The sequence below is a fragment of the Musca vetustissima genome, unplaced genomic scaffold (genome assembly GCF_032173495.1).
Source record: "Musca vetustissima isolate MV318-11 ecotype Yass unplaced genomic scaffold, APGP_CSIRO_Mvet_v1 utg14495, whole genome shotgun sequence".
Taxonomy (NCBI): Eukaryota; Metazoa; Arthropoda; class Insecta; order Diptera; family Muscidae; genus Musca; species Musca vetustissima.
Window position 1 is genome coordinate 229,227 of NW_026879362.1, and position 18,149 is coordinate 247,375.

General features: G+C 35.2%; 2 protein-coding genes across 2 annotated transcripts; one reads left to right on the top strand and one right to left on the bottom strand.

Moving 5' to 3' along the window:
- Nucleotides 1-2,999: 2,999 nt before the first annotated feature.
- Nucleotides 3,000-12,659, top strand: LOC133324259 (transmembrane protein 131 homolog). The gene is made up of 8 exons (XM_061533106.1): nt 3,000-3,668; nt 5,413-5,596; nt 5,651-5,851; nt 6,020-7,044; nt 7,113-8,015; nt 8,102-10,189; nt 10,304-10,632; nt 12,647-12,659. The coding sequence occupies exons 1-8, from the start codon at nt 3,000-3,002 to the stop codon at nt 12,657-12,659; spliced, it is 5,412 nt and encodes a 1,803-aa protein (XP_061389090.1).
- Nucleotides 12,660-14,944: 2,285 nt separating this feature from the next.
- LOC133324248 (ubiquitin-fold modifier-conjugating enzyme 1) lies at nt 14,945-17,579 on the bottom strand. The gene is made up of 4 exons (XM_061533096.1): nt 17,444-17,579; nt 17,223-17,354; nt 16,988-17,155; nt 14,945-15,016 (listed from the first exon to the last, which is right to left on the bottom strand). The coding sequence occupies exons 1-4, from the start codon at nt 17,564-17,566 to the stop codon at nt 14,945-14,947; spliced, it is 495 nt and encodes a 164-aa protein (XP_061389080.1). The 5' UTR covers nt 17,567-17,579.
- Between the last annotated feature and the right edge of the window lie 570 nt (nt 17,580-18,149).

Below are 18,149 nucleotides of genomic sequence, written 5' to 3' on the forward strand. Positions count from 1 at the left end.
ATGCTGGAATAATCTTTACAGGTTATGTAACCTTTTTGTTGACAAAAAAACTGCCGCTGGATCGAGCTCAATACATGCGGGACGTGCTATTTCTGAAAATATAAACATAACCTAAAAGCATACCTAATTCAATCTCCTTTTTGTATATATATTTAATATGATGTAGGCAAAAATGTTCTTTGTGTTAAAAGAATATTTAATCACGGTGGAAGCCGTGCATAATAAAGAATTTACTACGATAAAATCAAACATGCAAGTTATAAAAAAAAATATTTTACAATTTCAGTATTTAATTACTTATTAGGTAAGAATTCAATCAAAATTATAAAGAAATTATTAAAATGGAACATTTTACAAGTTGAAATTTCGAAAGAAATTAAGCAATAATTTAATTATGACCAGAATGGTTATATCTTAAAATGTTTTGAACATATTTAAAAATTTAGTTGTCTTTTTATAAACAATTTTCTTGATTTAATATATCTGGCGGAGACAGCTTTTGGGTTATCAATCAGATTATCATCGTTAAGCTGTACCTTTCAACCACATTTTCTACCTCTTTTTTTAGCACCATACATTTGCCAGCAGATATCGAAAAATCAAGTGGATGTTTGTAAGTACGTTGAATACAGGAAAAGGCAGGAAAATTGTATGTCTCCAAACTGGAAAATTGTCTGATCCAACCGTTTTTTCCCCACTAGGAAAATTCTATTAGTTTTCCTACTCTCTCGGTTTTCCAATTCCGGGTTTCCGTGGTTTAATTTTACGGTAATTATCTTTTTCACTCCTCATTTGATTACTTTATTTCATTATCAATTTAAGATTTTTGTGTTTTTTTTTAAGTTTATCAGAGATATTTGAGTTTCTTAATTGTACGACAATGTAATTTTTTTTTTTTTTTGTGATAAAGTCAGATTTCTTTAGAGAACAGAATAACTGGTGTTGTCGACGGTCTGAATAGAAGAGAGCTATCGGTTTTTTTAACTTTCAGCATTACCCTTAGCAACAGACAGAAGCTAATTATTGTTTCAATTAATTTTGTAGTTTAGCTTTTTTTTGAAACAATATATATGAAGCGGTATTCTTGCATTTACCAAAAACTTTTCTCACTACATTGAGTAAATTGGAGACTGCACCATTTGAGGCTACCGCGGCATTATAACAGTTCGTTCTCTACTTGTTATAATAAGGGGATCACAAAAGAGGAGAACATGACATACGTTTATAGCAAAGAGCAATAAAAAATGTTGGCTCTCTAACTGCTCGCTTTGGAATTGTTATACTGACGGGGAATAACCGAAAGGGGAGAATACAGAGTTAAACCGTTCTTTGCAAAGTAATATTCCAGAGCTGTCCTACCCTTGGGTTAATTCTCAAAAATCTGCTACAAGATATAGCTCCCATATATAGTTTCGCCCGATTTTAGGTTAATGGTGCACCAAAGTCCATGAAAATTATTTGACTTGCACGAATTTTGGCACTTTGGTGCACCATTTACCTAAAATCGGGCGGAACTATATATGGGAGCTATATCTAAATCTGAACCGATTTTCACGAAACTTAGCACATATTATTCTAGACCTAATTCAGTAGGCTATACCAAATTTCGTGCAAATCGAAAGATATATAGAGACTTTGGTACACCATTTACCTTAAATCGGGCGAAACTATATATGGGAGCTATATCTATGTGTGGACCTATTTTCTCCAATTTCAATAGGGTTCGTCCTTGGGCCAAATAAATGACATATGCCAAATTTCATCCAAATCGGATCATAAATGCGAGCTGTACTTTGTTCACAAAAATACATGGACGGACGGACAGACGGACATGCATAAATCGACTCAGAAAGTGATTCTACGCATATTCTCAAAAGAAACCATGCGTCTATCTCTATTATTTTTGCCTGTTACAAACATATGCACAAAGACATAATTCCCTGTACCACAGTGTGGTGAAGGGTATAAAAATGTCATAACAATTCCAGAGAAACCATCAATAAATTGGTCTGTTCCCGTACTGCAAGAATCTACGAGTTTTTACTATTTTTTCCGATATCATAAAGGAAAAAAGTGTTATCGTAGTAAAAAATTGTAGATTCTTGCATTACGGGAACAGACCAATAGTTCATATACAAATATCGAACAACAAATCGATTTCTCGTTTATCGTTTCCTTTTGACAAATAAAACGTCGATCTACATAACCCTATTGGACGTACAAAAAAATTGACGATTATTTATTTATTTGTTTAAAAAAGGAACCATTATGCAAAAACATTTGCTAATTGTCGCCTACATATTGATATAACGCCAAGCAACAACACAATTTTACGTACAAAAGTACTAGACAACAAAAAGGAAACGACGGGTAAACAAGACTGCAGAATTCCTCATCCTCTAATGAATATCACAGCAAGAAGACCAACGCAACGAGGACGGAATCACAGCAGCAAGCAGAAGATAATAGAAGAAGAACAAATCGCAAAAAGGAAGAACAAAAACATAATTATCATCGGTATCATCATTAACAGCAGAATCGGCAGCAGCAGCAGCGGTGATTCTACGCTTGTCAACGTTAGAAGAGGAGTACAAATCGTAATCATCATTATCCCCGTCCGCATCATAATCATCCTGTTGGGCATTGCAGACGAAGTATGGTTGGATGTGTGTTGTGTTGTGAGTTTTTATTATTTTGAAATAAAAAGGAGCAGCCACAGCAGCAGACGACGAGAAGGAGAAAAACAACGCAAAAGGCATCATCATCGTCTACTTCAAAGGTGGAGTAGCCACAGCAGCAGGCATTTTGAAATAGAAATTTTGCCTTTTGGAATTTGGTGTTTATAAATAAATAAAAACACCATAGCAGCAGGAAAGGGCAAAAAAGAAGAACCCCACAATAATATCGTCGATCAACCAAAATATAATTCAAAATACAAACACACACAAAGACAAACGACATACGGCGACATGTTTTCTTATCAACGCTTGTGGTTATCAATGCTAGTTTTAGCTTTTCTTACAACTACATTGTGTGGTTTCGCCGACGTCGTCGCCGCCAGTGAAGTGGATATTTCAATTTCGGAAAATAGCAACACCGCTGCTAATTTAAAACATGATGATGGCCATCACTTGGAGACACAATCAGCAGCAGCAACAGCCACACTTCAAGATATAACAGATACCGGTGGTGGTGGTGGTAGTGGCAGTGTAATGGGCATTCCCGATAGCGGTGATCTAAATGCAGAATTATTAAATCGTTTACGTTTCATACCATCACAATTGGATTTTGGTGAATTGTCTGTGGGAACAGTACAATCGCATACCGTCACTCTCGTCAATCAAAATCGTAATCACAGTGTTTATCTTAGTTTGGTAACGGGCGGAACTCCGTCATTTTATAGTAGCTTATTTGAAGCTAAAACTGTGCCACCGAATGGTAATACAACATTTGATGTGGTCTTTTTACCCAGGGAAAATGGTGCTGTTCGATCAAATTTATTCCTGCACACATCGTTTGGAAAGCTCTTGCTAATGGTGAGCGGCGAGGTACGTGAATGTCCGTATCGGCTAAAACCATTGGTTGGCATACGGGCACCTTTAAATGCCACCTTAATGCCCATGATACACATGTATAATCCACATGAAAGAGCATTGCAAATATTGGAGGTAAGTTGAAATATTCGTATCGATGTTTTTTTGTTTTTTGTCTAAAATTGAATTTAATTAAAAAAAAAAAAAATCCGAGCACCGAAATATTTTCCGGACATCTTTCCGTTCATTTAAAATATTCAAAAATATGAGTGTTTTTTCCGTACATCTAAAAACAAATGAAAATGCGTGGGAAAACGTTTTCAAAATACCGAATAAGTGGAAATGGGGTACAATTGTATTGCAGCTTCCCTGAAGCTTTTGCAAATATTGATCATTTTTGGTAGGTAGATTTTTTACTCAATTAGAATTCAAAATATAAAATTATAGCAAAATGAACTGTGAAGACGCACAGAATTATATCGCCATTTTAAGTCATATTTTCAAAATTTAGATTTTATCATGACCACAAAATAGGAGGAGAATTTCCATTTAAATCGTATGATTGGAATACAATGGCCCCAGTTGATACCGACGTGACACAGTGGAGGTGAATAAAACCCAAATATTTGAAGTGAAAATTTCAAATCCTTCAGATAAACCGATACTGATCGATTATTCATTGGCCGATCCAAAATTGGCGCATCAAACACAATTCACCCTGCCACTGGAGGTGATTTAACCGATAAGGCAGTGTTTTCGTTGGTCAACCCAGGGCCCAGTAAACCGATTTTTATATCCGGTCTCACCTCCAGACGAGTGCCGATAACACTTAAAGCCTCCTCGGTGGGTAGCTATTGTACCATAATGCAATGCCTTGTCATCACTCCATCTATAGAATCCGTTGGTTTCACAAGTGATTTGAGCGTATAAAAGAGTTTTTTGTTTTAATCATTGCATTATTTATCCAAATATTGCATATTCATGTGTGTGTCCCCTTTTCATCTCCTATCCTCTCCTCTGTTTCGATTTCATTTACTTTTGAATTTACTTATCAACTTTGTTATCTATTTGATAACCAAACTACCTACTAAAATAAAATAAAAAAGTAAATAAATAAATACCTAATTGTTGAGATTTGTACATATATAAATTTGAATGTTTGTGATAATAAAAAAACCCGGGAACGTTGTCATCACTCTTCAGAAAATTAAGACACGTTTCCAGATCTTTTAAATGCAAATGCATGTACTAAAAGCGAGTGAACACAGGCAATAATTAACAATTATAGCTGTGGTGAAAATTTAAATAAACAAATGTTCGTTGTTTATTGAGATATTTATAGATGACGACTCCAATGGCCCACTCCTCCCTCTTTCCCATTGCAATGAATATCTAAATAAAAAAATAATATAAATAATTATACCAAACTTTTATTTCGAAGGGGACACAACAGCATTTCTTTGAGATGATCACATTATGAGTAATAATTTGATGTTTAATTTTTTTGTTTATTTATTGAAACAAATTGAACATAATATTTTTTGAATGCCTATAGATGAAATGGATGGTGCCAACATACAACGGCTCCCCTCAATATTTAGTATATTGGGCACTTTTTCCAACGAATTGGCTTTAGTTTACACATGGTCTACATTTTGGTATAGCCTTCATACAAAGGTACCCCGTTATTCGGTACCTTGGTCACGTTTTTTTGCCGTATTGGCTATAATTTATTATGTTTGATTCTCATTCGATATTAAATCTTCCTAACAAAAAATAACAATATCGGCCCATAAAGGGCCCTGGCTATATTTTTTACTTGTTCTATAAAATTTTTCTATTTAATAATTCCTTAATCATCTTTCCTCCTCGTTTTCAGATTTACAGCAGTGGTGGAAAATTTAAATTAGAATTACCAAGCGGAGACTCCGAAGGACCACACGGTCTATGGGAGATACCACCATATAGTACGAAACCCATTATAGGTATACGTTTTCAGGGTTATACTGCGGGCAAACATTCAGCCTATATACGTATAAAAATTGCCGAACCCACCTCCCAAAGTGACTGCAGCAGCAGTCAATCCACATCGTCCACAATCTCCCCCGCTTTAAAAGAACAAATCTTGGTTATACCAGTGGAATTTGTAATATTATCCGAATATGGTATATATGCTGTTAATCCGGTCATCGATTTTGGTTATATTGCCTTGGACGACAAACAACAGCAACCAATTAAACAAAAACTTTACCTACGGCATTCCAAACATCAATTGGATATACAAAATTTGGAATTTGAATCTCTTACGCTAACCAAGGGTATTATGATGGCCTCAAAAAATGGCCAAGATAACGACAGCAGCAGTGAAAAAAGAAATATTGATATTTCCACAATTGCCTTCGATCCAAATATTGCGATACAGGATGAACCAGTAACACATCTGAATGAAAAATTAAAATTAGTCTTGAAACAAAGAACAAAAACAGCAGCAGCGTCGTCTTCGGCGACGTCGGGGCATACATATCACAATGTGGAACTTATAGTACGGGCTAATGTCTACAAGGGTTCATTGTATTATGACAGAAAATCAACATTATTTTTGGATCGTGAACTAAGGTGGAATAGTAGTAGTTCGCAAAGATGCGATAATGCCACATCGGATGAGGCATTATCTCATTTAAAATGTACAAATTTGGGTGAGCCCCGACACATAGTGCTGCGTAATGATTATCAAATTCCTTTATTAATTTACAATATAACAACTGGGTTCAATGAAAGCTCCAAGCTAAATTTATACCTGCAGCAGAACCCCCTACTGCAAAAGGGAGAAAGTGAAAGTGATGCAGTGGTGGTATTGCAACCCGCAGATACCATGGAATTAACTGTGGCCTTTAGATTGGCCACAACAACACAACAAAACCCCGTAGAACAACCAGAGGAAGATCTCAAAGATCTACTGAGAAATTATAAGACTGCCATTTATGTTTATACGAATATATCGAATCCAATCCAAATACCCATTGTTGTAAGCTCTACAAGTTTGTTTGTAACCACACAGACGTCGTCATTATGGCGCTCAAAAAATTCCGTTTATACCAAAGAAATACAAATAATTTCCTCCGCACCCCTTCGTGATATTTCTCACAAAGGTTATATCGTTTTGCAAAATCGTAATTCAATACCCATTAATCTGAATAATTGGGATTTTCAAAAGACATCGGGTATTTATTATGCGGTTAAATTTGCCGGGTCTATTCGAGCCATGGATATTAATGAAAGCAATGATTATGCAATAGACTTGGAGAAACATAGTTATCGTTTGGATTCCGTATTGGAGGAAGGTGATGTGGCAGTGTTTGAGGTGGCTTTGATGCCATATTCCATATCGGGTACAGCCTATTTGAGTATAGCCACATCGTATGAGAATATTACGGTGACGTTAAATTTTGATGTGGTCTTTGGTAAACTAGAAGTGGATCAGGAGAAATTACATTTTGCCAATTGTTTTCCGGTGAGTCAAACATAGATAATTATTTAATTCATTCATTCATTATTTTATTGTTGTTACTCTCTTTTTAGGGTAAAATCTGTTCCTCCGAACTGAGTATACGATCCAGCTTCGATCAGGCCATACATATGAAACATATTAACTTCAGTGATCCCGGTCTAAGATTTGTGGATAGAAGTTCAAAGGGTTCGATCATTTCACCTAATTCTGTTACAACTGTGGGTCGCATATATTTTGAACCTTCAGCATTGTGTGGCAATCGGTGTTACATACCACAGCATACAGATGAATCCACTACCTTTCCCCACAGTCCCCAGGTGGATAAAATTCTCAATATGCCACATTTCGATGAAGTTGAACTGCGAAGGCGCACAGAATTATATCGCCATTTTAAGTCATATTTTCAAAATTTAGATTTTATCATGACCACTAAGCAGGAGGAAAATTTTCATCTAAATCTTATGATTGAAATACAATGGCCCCAGTTGATACCAACGCGACAAGTTATACCCACAGTGGAGGTGAATAAAACCCAGGTATTTGAAGTGAAAATTTCAAATCCTTCAGATAAACCGATACTGATTGATTATTCATTGGCCGATCCAAAATTGGCACATCAAACTCAATTCACCCTGCCACTGGAGGTGATCATAATAACGCCGACTTGTTATTTAACCGATAAGGCAGTGTTTTCCCTGGTCAATCCGGCGCCCAGTAAACCGATTTTGATACCCGGTCTCACCTCCATACGAGTGCCGATAACATTTAAAGCCTCCTCGATGGGTAGCTATTGTACCCTGTTGCATATACGCAATAATTTAACGCTCTACGAAGGTACATGGATCAGTGCCAAGGCTGTGCAATCACATTTTCGTTTGGGGAATCGTAAACCGGGATCACCCACACCATTGCTGTTTGAGATCACTGAGCAGCAGTTAACGGCGGCATGTCCAAGTAAAGAGGATAAACCTTCGGCCGGGATGACACATCCTCAGGTATTAGAATTATTTTAGTAGATTTTTTGTTATCGCCACAACCTCAAAAACTTTCTCTTTTTCAGATTATTTCAAGACGAGTTTTTACCGCTCGCAATTCTGGCGAACTACCAATATGGATTGATAGCATTTGGATTGGTGATCAACCCTGTCGTGGCTATGGTTTTCAAATAATGGACTGTAAAAGTTTTGAACTCAAGGCGAATTCAACGAAAACAATTGAAATTCAATTTCAAACAGATTTCACAGCGACCCGCATTACAAAACCCCTTACACTGAGGACAAATCTTACGTATGCAGTAAATTATGTGTTAGTCGCCCAACTGCCTTCCAAAGGCCTGGAACAGTGTACATCCTTATTGCCGCGACCACCATGGGAAGAGAAAATACGCAATGCCACCATAATTATGTTAATAATAACTTTCGTTCTGGTCCTCATTGCCGTCCACATAGACTATGGCAATATAATGTATACCCAGGCAACGTTATATGGAGCCCGGGAAAAGGGGACAATACATCCAACATTTAATTTAAGAAACATAGCCATGCGACAGAACAATAATGAAAGTTCCCCGACCGGCGATGTGGAGATGACATTGAAAAATAAAAGTGGTTTGAAGAAGAGGAATAACGTGGGTGGCGGCAAGAATCAAAGAATGGCAAATGGCGAGGCGATTGTGTCATCATCCTCCTCGTCGTCTAGTTCTTTTTCTGCCTTACCCAACATGACGCTGGCCGAAATGGTTAGCTGGACTTTTGGAAGCAAAACCTCTAGAAAAGCAAATAAATTGAATAAAAACAAGGAAGCTACGGTGGCCACACCGACGCCCTCAGCGTCCTCCAACGTGACAACAACAACAAATTCCTCCCCAGCTTCGAATGATGTAAAAAATTGTAAAAATAAATTAACCGAAAAATCATTGGTGGAAAAAATGGATGAGGATTTGAAAAAGGCACAGCCGACAGTCTCCGTCAAGAAACCCACAAAGGTAACAGAAAAAATTGCTAGCAAGCCCCGCGACGAAGAAGTCAAACAGTCCAAAGAAGATGTACCCCCCACGAACAAGGAGGTGAAAAAAGAAAATAAAGCCTTAACAAAAAATACCACAAATAAAAACACATCTAGTCCCGAACCTATGCCTTCAAAAGAACAAAGAAGATCTTTGGATTCTACCAGTTCCAATACAACACACAGTGATCCATCGACAATGCGTCAAGTTAAAACACCTCCTCCCGTTAGTATACCATCCTCAGGGCCTACAGTGAATACGAACAAAGTGAGCCCCACGACCACCACCAGCCATGTGATGCCAATGACCGAAATAACCAATCATCAAACACCAATTTCCAAGGAAACCACAAATGGTCGCAAGCTGGGCAAGACACCAGGACGTGAACGGCGAAAGCAAACCACACAAAATACCTCACCCACAACATCGTCTTGTTCGTCGGCCTCTACGTCGTCTACATCCTCCAGTTCCATACCACAACACCAACAGCCGCAGCAGCAACACAATACAGCTAAACGTTTCGAACGTAAACCCAAAAGCAGGGTCTCGAATTCTCTTAAATTTCCCACACAAAACTTTAGTCATGCGAATTCTGTCTACTCACAAATGGCAGCAGCGGCCAACGATCACAATGATCAAACATTTCATCAGGATGTGTTATCGCCTTGGGACTATAGCAGCCACATAACATTTAGCGATGTTCTGCAACAGACCCAACAATTTGCCAATGCCCAATCCAATGCTAATGCCAACTCGACAGGAACCACATTGCTCAATAGTGATTTAAAGATGTTCGATAACCCCACTTCAACTGCATCCCCCACACCGTCAACAGCATCATCCGGGCCAATTAATTTGCCATTTGCCGCCTCCCCACTTGAGTTTAACGATGGACCTTCTAAGACGGATTTGGGCCCCATTGGTTCCAGGAAATCACCCTCCTCAACTCCCGCCTGGGAGACATTGAACAGTGCCATAACTTTACAATTACCGCGGCCATTGAATACAACCCTGACAACTACTTCACAACCACCACCACCACCCAGCCTACCCTATGATTTGCACAGTTGCCCCAATTATGGTTTGAATGATTTGTTGACAGCTCGCCAAACGATACAACAAATTGCTGCAGCCAATGCTGCCGCAAAGCATCAGCAACAACAACAACAGCAGCAGCAACAACATGATTTTGATATAGCTGCCAAATTGAGAGCTATCAAGGCACATGAAATCATGAGACTACAACAATTGGAACAGCAATTCCTATTGCAACAACAACAACAGCAGCTGCAGCAACAACAACACTATTTGAATTTCAATCAATCGGCATTGAACAACAACTGGTCGTCGGCCAACACCGCAACATCGTCTTCAGGTTGGACCCCGTTTTTGGGTAATGGTGTTGCAGATTTATCACCAACCCTACCCAGCCATTCGAATGCTGATATTTTTGGCGGCGCCGTTACATCCACCTCTACATGGAGTACAACACCAGCATCCAGCAGCATTGAACAACATTTTGTCAATAGTCAACAATTTCCCATGAATACCGATGTTCCGATTACCAACACACACAATGGCGGCGTGTCAACTTCGATTTCGGCCCCAACATCCACTTCAACAGCAACAACAATTTTTGATAATACCGTCAACAACAACAACAGTAATGGAATTGGCTTAAATGTCAATAATTCCGATACAATGCCAATGTTCAATTTATTCGGTGGTTTAAGTTCTATCTGGAATGATAATTGGAAACAACAGCAACAACAAGAACAGAAGCCAAAACCTTCTGAATAAAATGAAATAATGGCACAACGGCATATAGTCATTATTCAGCTAAGGTAAGTAATGTTCAAATATTGATGATACGACGGAGGTCACATGACTAATCTGAATATATAGAAAAGAGCTTAGAGATAAGTGAGTGACCGGTAAATCATCGCCCAGACGAAATGGTTAAAGCTAGAAGATAGACATTTTGGAGGGTTTTTTTATTGGTTTTTGGGTTTGAGGGTTTTTATTGGTGTGTAGGCGTGAGATAAGGTTGGGTTTTTAGAAAGTCGAACTAGAAGGGTACAAAAAGTACTAAATGTGCTACCCCCTTGTATTAGGCATTCTGAAATTTGGAATTTGGGTCACTGATGGAATGTTAGAAAGATGTACAAAAGGGTTTTTGGAAATTCCACCTATAATTGGGAATTAAAATTGCTTATGAGTACGAAAAGTACTAAATTTAGTACAATTTGAAATCTGGGTGAACGGATGGAGCTGAAAACCTGAAATTTGGAATTAAGATTATTTTTCTAGAGTAGGATTGATTCGTACCTTTGGGCACGAAAAGTGCTAAACGGTACAAAATATGGTACAATTTGGATTTGTGTGAACGGATAGGGCTGAGATTCTGAAATTTACAATTTTATAATTACTGTTGTAGTGCAGGACTGATATATGGAGGTAGTTTTGAAAATTCGTAATTATGTTACTAAATGGTACATAATTTGGTACAATTTAGATTTGAGCTAACGCGGATAGAGATCGAAAACTTATATTTTTGGAATTCATATTATTGTTAGATTACATGATTGAGGTACTGTTGGAAATTCGAAATTGAAAGTACGAAAAGTACTAAATTTAGTACAATTTGGATCTATGTGAAATAGTTTTTGGAAATTCGATCTATAATTGGGAATTAAAATGACTGTTGTAGTGTAGTTTAGGGAATTCGTACTTATGAGTATGAAAAGTACTAAATGGTACTAAATTTAGTACAATTTGGATTTGGGGTTGAACGGATAGAGTCGAAAACCTAAAATTTGGTATTAAGATTATTTTTGAAGAGTGGGATTGATTCGTTCTTTTGGGCAGGAAAAGTGCCAAAATTGTACAAAATATGGTACAATTTGGATTTGTGTGAACGGATAGGGCTGAAATTCTGAAATTTAGAAAAAAAAATTTGAAAAATTTTAATTATGTTACTAAATTTAGTACGATTTAGATTTGAGAGAACGGGTAGAAATGGAATCCTGAAAGTTGCATCTAAGATTACCGTCGGAGTGTCGGATTGAGATAGTATTGCAATATGGGTACGAAAAGTACAGAATAAAACCAAATCTGGTACAATTTAGATTTTTGTGAACCGATAGAGTTGGAATTCTTAAATTTGACTTACGATTAATATTTGAAAGCAGGATTGAAGTAGTAAAAATAGGAAATTCGTACTTATGAGCACACGAAAATTAGTAAATGGTACTAAATGTGGTACAATTTTGAAGAGTTAAAAGGAATCAAATGGGGTTTAGGTACTAATTGGTACTAAATTTAATGAAATTAAAACTACGATTGATATATGGTGGTAGTCAATAACAAGTCCCAAAGAAGTTAGGAAATATATATTTAAAATGTAATCCCATTCGCTCTTCAAGTTAATTTTTATTAATAACAAAAGAAATTCTAGACAAACCTTGTTAATAATTTCCTAAGAGAGCATAATGTGTAAACCCAGACTTGATAATTTCCGCATAATTTGTTCATAGAAAGTTCGAATTTATTAATTCCATTATTTTCATAATTTGTTTTATTTATTTTTTCTATTTACAGCTATGTCCGCTAGCTAACCGCCATATTTGCCACCACGCACACGCACACATAACTTTGAAATCCCCCGAAAAAAATTTCTGTCTTCTACAACTAAACAAACCAGGAAATGTTGTTGCTTTTCTATTTCTAACAACAAAATCATGTATGTATGCAAGCAAGTTGTTGCCAACAAAATTCAACCAAGGATAATGGTACAGCAGCTGCAGCAGCCCTCCCATGTTTTAAAATCTTAACCTTCTCTCATTAATACAGAGAAAACTAACTTGACATTTTCCAAAAAGAATTGTTTTTTTATTCTTTCATTTGCCAAATTTTTTTTGTTAATTAATTTTAAAATTGTTTAGTTGTTTCTTTTCTCTATTTTTTTTTTAGATTTTTTACATTATAACAATCCTTGGGATTTTCTAAAAAGAATAAGGATTTAAAAATTAAATTTGTTTTCAAAAAAAGAAATTGTTTTTCGCCTACCCTACTCCCTAATATAAATGAAGATGAAATACCAAAAAATAAAAGCCAATAAAAATAACAATTTATATAAACGAGATATATAATTTTTAAGTAATTTAACAACAAATGTTTAATAACTTCCCAAAACACATTTAATCCAACTCCCAAACTTAACTAATCTCTGAATGATTTAATTTTTGTTTTTTTATTAAAAGAAATAGTTTTTTTATTTACAGATTTTTTTTCTTGTTTCTCTTTCTTTTTTTTTTGTTTCATTACAAAAAAATGCCACCATAATGGTGTGGTGCATACACACAGAACAAATGATAATAAAATAATATATGAAGAACAAAAATGAAAAAAATACTCAAATGGATAATTTAAATAATAACACATGGAAGAAAATAAAAAAAAATATTTTAAATGGATTTTTTTCAATTTAATGAAAAAATATTATATAAAATGTTTGAAAGGCAAGTAAACAAATATCAGTCGGTGTTCCCTGCCTATGTTTGCGAAGATCAACGAAATTACACACAGTCTTTATTATTCGCCTTATATATGTTTTTTTTATCAAAAAGTTGACGGACATTTTTAAATCGACTACAAATTGTCTGACCCAAAGAAACATGGCGTCTAAAACCAATGTCAATCAATCCTTTAATAGTCTTCTATTAGCACTTAAACCAAATTCTTTAATAGTCCTCCATAAAATGCAGTTATTCTGGCATTTTTAGTTATGTAAAAAAATCCAACCCTCAAATAATTGTTTCTTGTATTTTATTGAAACACACGAAAACTACATCTCTCCTCCTATCCAACGGTGAAAGTTTCATTCAAATATCTCAATTATTCGCCGAGTTATGGCCATTTAAAGATGACCCTGTGTCAAAATATAGCTGCTACACGATTCTGTCTGCCTATTACCGCAAATGACAAAAGTGATGTATTTGAAACTCCACAAAAACCAAAAAGAAATTTTAACGCCTAAAAGTATGCTCATAATTTCGCCAACTAGCATGATAACACAAAGCGAACAATCTGGTAACACCTGCAGCATATTTCTGTTTTATGCAGTTGCAATAACTTCAATTTTCGCATTTGCGGTAATAGGCAAACAGAATCGTGTAGCAGCTATATTTTGACCCATGGTCAACTTTAAATGGCCATAACTCGACAATGAATGGAGATATTTGAATGAAACTTTCACCATTGGATAGGGGGAAAAGTTTAGTTTTTATGTGTATCGGGAAAAAATACAAAAATAAATATTTTAGTGCTTATTTTTTTTTAATTTTAACGAAAAATGCCAGAATAACTGCATTTTACGGCAGAGTTTTAAAGGATTTTTTTAACGACTGATAGAGGACTATTAAAGCATTGATTTTTTATCAATCCTACTCTTCTAAAGATGCTCAACTCTTTGAAAAATATAAACATATACAGAGAATAATAAAACTTGTTTTTTGTCGTTTCAATAACTTTTTTTGAATTTTTCAAAATGTTGCAAAACAAATGAAACAATTTCAAATTTATTTTTTTCAAAATTTTGTTCTTTATTGTTTAGTTATGTGTTTTCATTGTTTTTATTTTTGTTTTATTCTTCTAACATTTTTCCAGCTGAAATATTTACAAAAATGAAATATAATTTTTTATTTTTCAACCGGAGAATTATAACTATTTAAATATGAATAAAAAAGAAGAAGCAAACATGCGTACAAAAAAAAAAACCTATAAAAGGTTAACAAATATCTGTGGAGTTTTTTTTTTGCTTCCGTATCCGTTTTTTTGTGGGGGCTTTTAAAAAATATCAACAATAATTGCTCGAACGCTGGGAACGTTTTGTGCAGCTTATTTATCTTTGTAGGTTATAATACCTTTTTCTATTAAATCGGGAACTTCAACAGCCAACCAGGGAGCCAACTGGAAAAGAAATAGAAAAAAAATACAAGTTTAGAATTTAATTTTAATATTTAGTATTTTTTATTAGTATTTAATTTATTATCATTTTATTATATATATATAAATTAAAATATGGACCATTTTTTGTGAAACGTCTGACACCCGATTTGCTTACATATTACAAAATCTGAAGATCTTTTAGTACAGAGTTTTTACTGAGGTCATAATAAAATAATATCTATAATACCTCAGGAAAAATATTGAACAAGTAAGGAAAATATCAAAGACGGTTGGAGCCGATTTCTTGTTTCCCAATTAGCTTGAAATCGGACGAAAGCATTTATGAAGCTATATTTTAAATCTGAACCAATTTGGTCCAAATTTAAAACATGATATTTAGGCTGTGGAAAATTTCAGCTCAATTGAATAAACGTTGGGTATATATTTGGTGCAAATTTTGCATATCGGGCAAAAATATATATGGGAGCTATATCTAAATCTGAACCGACTTGGATAGACTGACGGACGAAAGAGAGGACAAAATTGAGGCCTTCAGGGTACACTTCGACCTTTTGAGAAATCTTAAATTTAAGTGTAACAAGTGAAAAAGTGTTAAGAAGCTCGGCCGGGCCGTACTTTGGATACCCTCCACCATAGGTATACTACCTGAAATGAAAATATAGGGAAAATACCAAAAAGTGAACCTATACCGATAATTCTACAAAACAATTTCAGCAATGGGGATTTTTCCTAAAATCTGAAAACCCCAAAGCGTGGACTGATACTAATAACGTATGGTAGAGTAAAAATCCTCAAACTACTGCAATTTCGATTGCATATGAGGCTGTGTCTAAAGGGGGACCATATTGATTACGTAGTGTAGGAATTAGCGAATATTAGGGGTTATCATTATATGAGGGCTATGCCTAATTAATGACTGATATATGTCAATTTCGAACCCAATATTTTAGTTATGTATCTCAATTCTTCCCTTCAGGAATTTTCAATATATTGAGTAGTGCCTGCCGATATACATGAAATACAAATTTCAAAAATTTATGTGGATGTTTTTCCTAAAAAGCCCAAAAAGTGGACTGATATTGACGACGCATGGCAGGATGGAACATCCCCAAAATACTGCAATTTAGAGGTTCCAGTATTATAAGGCCATCACCAGAGGTTTTATATAGTTCATTCTCAAACCTTATGTTCTACTATTTTACAAGTCTTTTAAGATGGAGGTTTGTTACCATATACGACTACAAAAACCAAATTACAAAGAATTTGGTTGAAAAACGTGCTCAAGAACCTAAAAGTACCGAAACTTTGGGGGGTACCCTTATATGGGAGCTATGCCAAAACGTGGACCGATATAGCCCATCTTCGAACTTGACCTGCCTGCGGACAAAAGACGACTATGCAAAATTTTGGCGATTTATCCCAATTCGTTTAGACGCTAGAGTGATTACAACAGACGAACATGCTTAAATCGTCATAGAATTTTACAATGATCAAGAATATATATACTTTATAGGGTCGGAAATGATTAATTCGATGCGTTACAAACGGAAAAACAAAACTAATATACCCTCTATACTATGGTGGGGGGTGTAAAAATCCTTGTTATAATCATAACTTTTTATATCTAAAAAATCTTTCTTGAATAATCAAGATTAGCGCCGTTATGCATTCTACATTACAAGGAATTTTGAAATAACATACACTTTTCTAAATTTTTGTTTTAGGAAGTTAATCGAAGTTTGCACCAATTGACCCAGAAATTGATTCTAAGTATATTCTATCCTTTCCTTTTGTATGTTATACACATACTAATTTTTTGTAATGGTACAAATGACTTCCTATTGTAGCAATTTCAGACTTTTCTAAAAAGTTGCCTTAAAGAAAATATAAGTATTCGTTAGTAGCAACATGTTCTATTTTGTAGATTTGGTCTCAACATTTTTTTGCAGCCACACTTTTCATTGAACTTACCCCCAATGCCATTGCATGTGCAATACCAAATTTCGGTACATTACGTGCCCACAGAGGTTTAAAATGATCCGTTAAGCAGATTTTGCCACCACGATACATTTTCGCCGTTTTACCATCCAATTCGGGTAGGGCTATTTCGGGAGCGGTGACAGGATACGTTACCGGAATCTAAAGGGGACAACATTTATTAAGATTATTAAACAAAAACCAAATAACACATAAATCCATTACTCACATCGAATTCCACATCAAATTCATATTTCAAGAGATTATGCATGTACCAACATTTGCCAAACCATTTGGTACCCTCTTTGTTCGATTCCAAGTGGAACCAATCGGAGCCGTTTTCTTTGTTATTTTGGACATACTAAAATAAATATAAAGAGAAAAAGTGTTTTTTGTTAATAGTAATGTTGGAAACATTTGGATTGATATAATTTTTGTATATTTTTGAACCTTAATTAAAGCCAAATATTCTTCCTTCAGACGTTGTACCCATATGTCTTTGTCACGGGGTCCGGCACGGGTTTGTAGCAGCGGTATACTGCTCAAAGTCTTTTTGGTGCATTCATCTACCATTTTGTCTTAATTTTTTATTGATTTAAATAAAATTGTATTTATTTTATTTGTTAATTGTTTATTTATTTAAGAAATTACAAGGCTCCTGTTCAAATGGCTGAGAAGACTACAGGTGACACGTAAATATTAGGGTTGCATAGATCGATTTTCAACTAATCGATTTATCGACATTCAACTGCAGTTAGTGGAAGACGTAACGTAGACGATAATTGGCTGCTACAAGCGAATGCAGAAAAAAGAGTGAAAAAATATATTTTATATAAAATAAATTATATACACCTTTAATACAGTAAATATAATAAATAAAATTAAAAATACAAAAGAAAATAATAATATTAAAATAAAAATATGTTTTATTTACAAATATATATACTTGGTAAATAGTGTGCAAGTATGGAGGTAACTTTGGGTTGTGACGTCACTCACGTGCATGCTGAATAAAAACTTTTTTTTTTAATATCAGGCGCCCAGAAATAACTAGCAATTGGCCAGACGGAAAAAAATAAAATTTTCTTGGCGCCTGAAAGTTTTTTTGTGAAAATGTAAATATGGTAACACTCTACACGAATGAGCAAAAATCTTG

Excerpts from the sequence above, each read along its gene's own strand:
- LOC133324248 (XM_061533096.1), bottom strand. The coding sequence starts at position 17,566 with ATGGTAGATGAATGCACCAAAAAGACTTTGAGCAGTATACCGCTGCTA. Across the intron at positions 17,156-17,222 it reads AATTTGATGTGGAATTCGAT|ATTCCGGTAACGTATCCTGT; the intron begins GTGAGTAATGGA and ends TGTCCCCTTTAG. Across the intron at positions 15,017-16,987 it reads CACATGCAATGGCATTGGGG|TTGGCTCCCTGGTTGGCTGT; the intron begins GTAAGTTCAATG and ends TTTCTTTTCCAG.
- LOC133324259 (XM_061533106.1), top strand. The coding sequence starts at position 3,000 with ATGCTAGTTTTAGCTTTTCTTACAACTACATTGTGTGGTTTCGCCGAC. Across the intron at positions 7,045-7,112 it reads ATTTTGCCAATTGTTTTCCG|GGTAAAATCTGTTCCTCCGA; the intron begins GTGAGTCAAACA and ends CTCTCTTTTTAG. Across the intron at positions 10,190-10,303 it reads TTGCTGCAGCCAATGCTGCC|CAATTCCTATTGCAACAACA; the intron begins GCAAAGCATCAG and ends CAATTGGAACAG.